The sequence below is a fragment of the Oryzias melastigma genome, linkage group LG17 (assembly GCF_002922805.2).
Source record: "Oryzias melastigma strain HK-1 linkage group LG17, ASM292280v2, whole genome shotgun sequence".
NCBI classification, from domain to species: Eukaryota; Metazoa; Chordata; class Actinopteri; order Beloniformes; family Adrianichthyidae; genus Oryzias; species Oryzias melastigma.
This window is the reverse complement of record NC_050528.1, coordinates 14,051,846-14,059,570: the sequence shown is the minus strand read 5'-3', so window position 1 is coordinate 14,059,570 and position 7,725 is coordinate 14,051,846. Positions and strand designations below refer to the sequence as shown.

The 7,725-nt window shown below is 40.2% G+C and overlaps 1 protein-coding gene across 1 annotated transcript in view; it reads right to left on the bottom strand.

Annotated features, from left to right (window-relative positions):
- Positions 1 to 7,725, bottom strand: part of tmeff1a (transmembrane protein with EGF-like and two follistatin-like domains 1a) — a gene marked incomplete in the record, with an annotated part of 100,604 nt that overhangs the window by 39,329 nt on the left and 53,550 nt on the right. The window contains 1 exon segment of the mRNA XM_024268855.2: positions 1,334 to 1,463. Within this exon segment, the coding sequence (XP_024124623.1) occupies positions 1,334 to 1,463 (130 nt within the window).

Below are 7,725 nucleotides of genomic sequence, written 5' to 3'. Positions count from 1 at the left end.
ATGGCTGGAGCACGGAAAAAATTTCATCCTGTTAGGGCTTTAAGCAGCGGAATAGTAGTGCAACGGGCTCTATACAGTCGCGGAATCAACGCGCATGGACGCGGTACAAAATTTGGCTGCCGTTACACACAAAAATTATTTTTGAACTGCATAAAAAACGCGCACTTGTGCACGGCTGCAGCACGGCCATTTTCCCTGCCAGTCTGCCCTTGTACCGCCGCTTAGAGAGTCTGTTTAGCGGATGATTAAGGGAGGACACGCTTATACGCGAGTAGGGAGTGCTTTGGCAGAGGAGTGGCAGAAGAGTGGCAGAGGAGTGGACTCCAGTGTCTGTATGACTGTGATTCTGCTAGCATGCATAAAGTTGGTGCGTCAAAGCCCGTGTGGCAGATTTTCCAACTTTTTTACCCGCGATACGGTCGTCAAATCCTGTGGGACCGGGCCTTTAGCTAATATTTTAGCTGCTTTCAGCTTCAGCATTTTTAGCTATTAGCTTCAGTGATTTCAGCTATCAACTTCAGCGTTTTTAGCCATCAACTTCAGCGCTGTTAGCTATCGGAACTATTATCTTCAGCAGCCACATTCAGCTTACAGAATTCACACTGGCATTATATACTATATACTGTAGTTTTTAGTTAGTTTAAAGCTAATGATGGTTAAGATGTGTGCCTTACATCCAGTTTGCGCATGACCAGATTAGTCAACTAATCTGAAAAAATAATCGGTGATTAGTCGACTATTAAAATAATCATTTGTGGCAGCAGCACTACTCCACAGCTCCTCTTTACCTGAATTCTCTGGTCCAGGTGTGTACCCCTACACACACTAGGCTCTGCAAACCTGCAATGTCTGGTGGTTCCTGCACAATATTATAAACCCACCTCCAATAAATACTTAATCTTTAAATTTCTTTGGATAGAAGTGACTGCTAAACACTAAAGATCAAACATTTTTCTTACAAATTGTTTATGGAGCAGTGGACTCTATAACAACATTAAAAAAATATGCAGTTTTGGCACTTTGTCTCTATTTTATGTTACTCCTCTTTGAAGAAACCATCTGAACATTTCTAGTTTTACCCATGGAGTGTGTCACTTCTCCTCATCATTTTTGCTCTGTCATTTAGAAAAGCAATAAACATATGTCTAATAGAGTGAGATGAAGACGGGCCGTCTCTCCCGATGAAGCGGCAGCTCCATTTCCCCCACAGATGACACTTTTTAAACGCTGACTGATGGCTTCAGGGGAGATGCTCAAATAGGCTTCAGTTTCTCAGTGTTTCTCTTGAATTCAGCATCAGGTGGGTACAGTGTATTTGCTGGAGCAGACTCACCGACGGAGCAAGGCCCGTCCGACACTCTGGAGATGAGCCTCTGCTGTTTGCAGGACGCCTGCCGTCTGTAGCACTCGTTCTGGTAGGTGTCGCCGTTGGAGCCGCACACTGGCTCGTAGTTTTTGTGGCACTGCGGATGGAACACAACTATCAAAACCTACAAATCTGACTTTTGCAGACATTTAAGTTACTTTTTTCTGCTTTAAAAATGAAAAAAATACCATTGTAAAGTGAGTACAAGTGTGTACAAATTCAGGTATCGATAACTTATAGAAATTGTCAATAAAAAGAGCAAATTTTGACTATATTTGATCAGAGTTGTATCAAATATTATTTAGTCATCAATCATCCATTTCACTTTTGAAAACTGCGTTTGAGTCATCTTGCATGAAGGTGAGCGTGACTCTCGGATACAGATTGCAGCTGCATGGACGATCCATACTCCATCACGTCGCAGCCATCAGTCACTCTGCAGGAAGGCCGGCGGCTCTGACCTTCAGCTCACAAACTGCTCAGGTTCCCCTCTCACAGGAGAAAACCGTCTCCAGCTTTGAGGAAACTCTTCAAAGACAAAAGTTGCGAGCAGCGATCAGACGCAGGCACTCAGAGGGAGCTCTGCCTGTGAGCGCAGGCACAACATGAAGGTAATGAAGCCGGTTGTTGGGTCAGTTTATCTCCTTCACATCAGGCCTCCTGCTGAGGGAGAACAAAGCCTTTCTTCTCCACCGTTTGTTGTTAGTTTTCTGGGACTTTTTTATTTGTTGAACAAGAAACTTTGTCTTTCTTCCCATTAAACGTTCTGCGGGAGCTTGTTATCAGCACTTTTAAAGAGACAAATGCTGGAGTTTCTGTTTATTCGTGATGACCAAACCTCTTTTTCTGCTTTCAGAGGCAAAACGAGCAGCAGTTACTACGATTAGGAAACATACGGATACCCGCAGGCGTCTGCAGAGGAGCTGTGTAAATGAGGAGCAGTAGAGCAGGCGTGATGACTTTCAGCTGAGAGGAGATGCTTGATGTTGTGGGTGGGTGGCCCTGCCTGCAGGTGGGCGGGTGGAGCAGGCGGAGACACTAAAATACGTCTAATGAGACTTTGTCATCACCTCCTAATGAGTCTGACAACTATGAAGGATCTATGTGCAAAAGTACACAAACTTAAGGTTTCTGCACATAACCCACTAAATCTCCACAAGGTTTTGACTCACAGCTCAAACATTCATTTATCCATCTGCATCTGGAAGTTAAAGCACAACTCTCTGCTTTTACAGAGCTGAGTTTCAGAGGGAAATGTAAGAACGTTCAGAAGAGAAAATTGAAACCCATGAGCACAGACTTTCAAAATGAAAGGTGAAACAGAAACACAGTACATCCTATACGGTATATTTTCTGAAAATAAATAATCAATTCATCAAAAAAGTAATGTAACCTCTCAAAATGATAAACTAAATTTAAATATACTGAATGAATAAGTATCTTGTGAAATAATATTCAGGCTGCATGGCGTGTAGTGGTTGCCTCACTACAAGAAGGCCCTGGTCTAAATCCGGACCGTGACCTTTCTGTTTGCATGTTCACACTTTGGATGTGTGAGTTTTCTCCAGGCCTTCCACCTTCTGATCACAGTTCAAAAACATGCTTCAAAAGTTAACTGATTACTCAGAAGTACCTTTGGATATGTGGGGTGATCCCGTCCAGAGTGTACCCCACCTTTACTCACCAGTAGCCAGACCTGACTCTATCATCCCCATGACCCCATCAGGAGTATAGAGGGTCAAACAAATGGATGGATGATGAATACAATCACTGGAAGCTACAAATATGTTTAAAAATTGGGTAGTGAAAGAGTCAGTCCCAGGAGAATAGCGTTGAGGGAGAAACTTAAAGCTTCCACTAAGCGGACTGGTCTGGTAAGGAGTAGTACGGTACGTCCGGTTAATTCTGGTGAGCGTTTCTACTCAGATAGCAGTTTGTTTTCACATGCGTGGTGAAGAGCGCTAGCGTGTTACTGCATCATTGTAGTGCAACGACTAGAAAAGTACGATCTTACATGAATAAAGAAAAAAATTAAGAGTCAACGCACATTTAAAAGGATAACAAAGACCAGCAATGATGATGAGTAATCAATATATCAAAAGTATTGATCTCAAGTTGGTGGTGGCATCGGATCGATACCAGCCTGCAGATATCAATATTTCCACTCTTGTTTAAAACGTTTTTGTCTCTGCAAAAAGGACCCAGCTGAGTCGCTGCTTCACCACTCTCACCAGACTTGAGATCTCAGCATCAGATCTCAGTGCATACATGCAGGCGGCGTGCACGGTTCACCCCATTACCATTCTATTTAAATACGGAGATGTCTTTGACAAGTTACTTTATTGTTCTATTTAAATTTTAAAAAGTTAAAATTATTTATATTTCAACCAGTTGTTTTTTTAATTGTTAAACATTTTGATTCATTTTTATATATAATATTTTCTCATTTCTTTTGTCTTGTTGACTGTTTTAAATTCACTTTTTCACTTTCATTTAATTTCAAGAAGTTTTATTTTAATAAACTATTTTCCATTTAATTGAAAATATTATCATAACTCTGTTTTTATTCTTATTAATTATTTAAAAAAGGGAAACTTACAAAAAAAAAACATTCACAGCAATCATAAACTTTTGAGGTTTATGTCACATCCACCGCATTTACGAAAAAATGTATTTAATATTTGTGTCAATATATGCGATTGACCAGTATCGGATCGGTATCAGATGGAAACCCAAATGGTCAGTGTCGCCCAGCCCCACTGATGAGAAAGGGGACAGGAAAGAGTCCTCAAGGAGCAGAATCTTCAAAATAAAACAGGAAGTCGACCGACTAACCTGACTGACTGAATGCCTGAAAACGAGGCGTTAAACACAGAAGCTGTATGTTGCAGAAAGCTGTGACCACAACAGAATCCGACTCTCACTGCTGGGTCTGAGTCTTCAGGGTGACACGGTCATCCATGCGGTTAATGGAAGCAGGATTACAGCAGATAGGAAGTCCGCTGAATTTTTCCAATTTATTTGCAAATTACATGTGAAAATAGATCATATTTGAAAAAAAAAACTGTGATTCTACCTTATTAAAACATTACCTGTTCAGTCATAAGAAGTGTTACGGGTTCATTTGAATAGAAAACAATATGCTTGATTACCTGATGATCAGGTGATTTTTTTCTTCTTCAGTCAGAATGCCGTTTTTTAACGCTGTTCTCCTTTTATTCTTTACTGTGAGAGTGGGGGGTGTGGGGGCAGGTGCTGCTTTAGAGACCCACTCCAATCAGCTATTGTAAAAGCATTCCCAGGGTTGTTTTTTTAAATTATGATTATGCCGTTTTTAGCCAAAATAAAAAAAGTCTGACTCATTTTCTAGGACATAGTTTCCCATATATGTATATGTGGATCCACTTATCCCTGAGTTTAAATGTTAAATTCAGAATGATGTATTGAAATAGAGCTTGTGGGGATATTTTGTAGCACAGGACTGCGGCTGTGGGCTTCACACCGTACTGGTTTATATAAACCTGCAGGCATTAGGATGCTCCTGCTATCAGTGGAGCATAAAACTCTCCTCGTGCTGCTTCTTTGTGCGGCTGAAGGCTCCTCTGCTGCCCCACTATTTTCAGGACAGTGTGTGCAGTTTGTGAAAGCATGTTCTCTCTTTGTTCCGAGACGAAGGACTGATTTTTTTTTTTTCTTTTTCAGCCTCAGCCGTTACAGGACTGCTGCGGCTCGGTGGTAAATTTGTCTTCTAGATGTTGCCCTTCATGCTGCTGCTTTTATCGTGTCATGTTGTTTTGGAAAAATATGCTGGAAAAAGAAAACAGGCCGTCTGAAGAGTAATTGCATTTTGTTACACAGCGTGTCGCAGGTCGGACTCGACACAGGTCGTGTCGCCCACGTGTCAGAAGGAATTTCATCGTTTTTGATTCTTGTAGCTCAGAAACTGACGGAAGCAAAGTGGGAAAAGGCTCACATTTCATTGGTGAATCCAGATCATTGGTAACATTTCCTCCTCTCACCTCAGTGTGTTTTTAGAAAATTATAATCCTCAGGGGTTTTCTGCTCTTCATTTTCCTATTGTCTTATACCTTCAAAATGTTACATTTATGATCAAATTATGATTCATATTCCAGTTTAATCTCCACTAGTATCAAGAACTATTAGCAGGGAAGCTACATGTCTTTTTTTAAAGCTCTACTCCATCATATAAGTCACAACACAATTAACTTTAAGATTTTTTTTAAAGAATACCTGCTGGTGGTGTATGATGTGCATTAAAACACTGAATATATCTTAAGGAAATATTCAACACTAAAGAGCATAAAGCGTATGATTATGACTTGAGATTTTTTTTATTTTTTTTATTGTAACATCTTTACTGTCTTTAATCCTGCATGTTTACAGGAATGTTTCACACTCAGTAATTTGATGCTCCATTTAATGACTCTTTCAACTGAAATTCAGCTCTACACTGACAGTATACTGCTTTTTGTCTAATAAAACGGGGTTAAGGAAGACCCACATCATGCCATTCCACATTAGTGAAAACCTCAGTTTGTTTCTACATTGCTATGCTATAAATTGATTAAACACAAAGTCTTAAAGTTTCTCTCGGATCGTCTTTAGATTCATTCTAAAAGTGCTCCCAGCAGTTTTCTGATTATATGTCATTTTCAGCCAAAACCAAAAATCTGTGTTGTTTTCTAGGACATAGCTTCTGCAGAGCAGCAGGAGGTGATTAGAAATGAGTTGTGGGCGGGACCGTTGGCGTGGAGTAACCCTGCCCCCCCTTCCCTTTGTATTATGTCAGAGTCAGTGTTATGTTGAGGCTCTACTGGTCAAACGTGCAGAATCATTGCAAACTTTCTGCTGAGACAGCGATGAATTCCTCCATCAGAGGACAATGTCACTCTTCTGAGTCTTTTACGAGTTTTAATTACACATTACACATAACAAATCTTTCACATATACATATTTTATAAAATAAACTATTTTTCTTAGACTCTAAAAACCACAAACTTTCTTTTGCCCTGGCTGGTGCCGCTCCACTGACCCCCCCTCTCGACTCCACTGAGCTCAAACCACTTTCTGCTCCGATGAATTGGTGTCATTATGTAAGCTGCTGCCACCATCAGCAGAGCTCACAGTGTTCTCCAACTGCAGCGTCAAAACACGGTCCAGTTCCACAAACACTCCTGCACACAACTCTGCAGTTTAGCATTGATATGTGCAAATATAAACGCACAATTTCCCTTTGACATCTAAATAAACCCCAATGTTTGTTCAGTGAGTCGTCAAATGACATTAAATTTCATAACTCGACCCTTAACATCATGACATCCATTATTTAGAGGCACAGCCTTAATTATGTGGTTAATACAGCCATTACATTTGGTGCATTTAGAGAGTAGAGATAAGAAACAGTTGTGTTTTTAGCTGCAGTAGTCATTATGAACAAATAAAACAACTTTTTACAAAATACCATTAGAGGTGTTTTTTTTAAAGTTTATCGTGCATAAATGTAATCACTTTAGAACAGCTTTTAGGGTGTATCTTCACGTGGAACGATTTTGTTTGTTGCTAACATTTAACTAACGTAATGCAAACAAATTACTCTATGTAATATATTGGATAATTTAGCTCCAGAGTGCAAACGGCGTGTATTCATGATGATTTTACACCTTGATTGAGGCCCAACGAGCTTTACAGTCAAAGTCACACACTGATGGCGCTCAAGGTGTGTAACCCAAGGACACACACCAGGGTGGACACCAGACCAGTGACCTTCTGATCAGGAGTCAAACACAGTATCTCTACACCAAGGCTAATATTGAAGGGCTGAAAAGTTAACACTTTAAGAATACACTTATAGTTCCAGTATTCTTCACAATTTACGCAACTGACATAATTCCAGTGGAATCAGCTCTTTGCACTGATGTGCAACACTTTACAGAAGGAAAGTGTTCAATCAAGTCAATGTAAATCAGCTGATTCTGACATGGAGAAAAATGGCTTTGCTGCACAAATCGGCCTAAAGGTGCTTTTCTCAACTTAAGAATCCGGTGAAATTATGTTAATTGCATAAACAGTCAAATAATTCCATTAGTTTAAATAGAACGTGTTATTTTGCTGTCAGTGGTGACAGCTCTAGTGTTAAAGGGTAAAATAGTTCTTATAGATGAAGGTTTCCAGCAGGTAAATGGAGATTTTGCTTTAATGTATGTCATGTAGAATATGTCTCAGCGCACTCAGCAAACTTTAAGGGCCAACGCATTCTCACTCACAACTTTTTAAATATGGACGTATGGTTCGGGCCCCCTCCTCGTCACTTTTTGGCGTTTTGGGTGTCCCTATCTCAT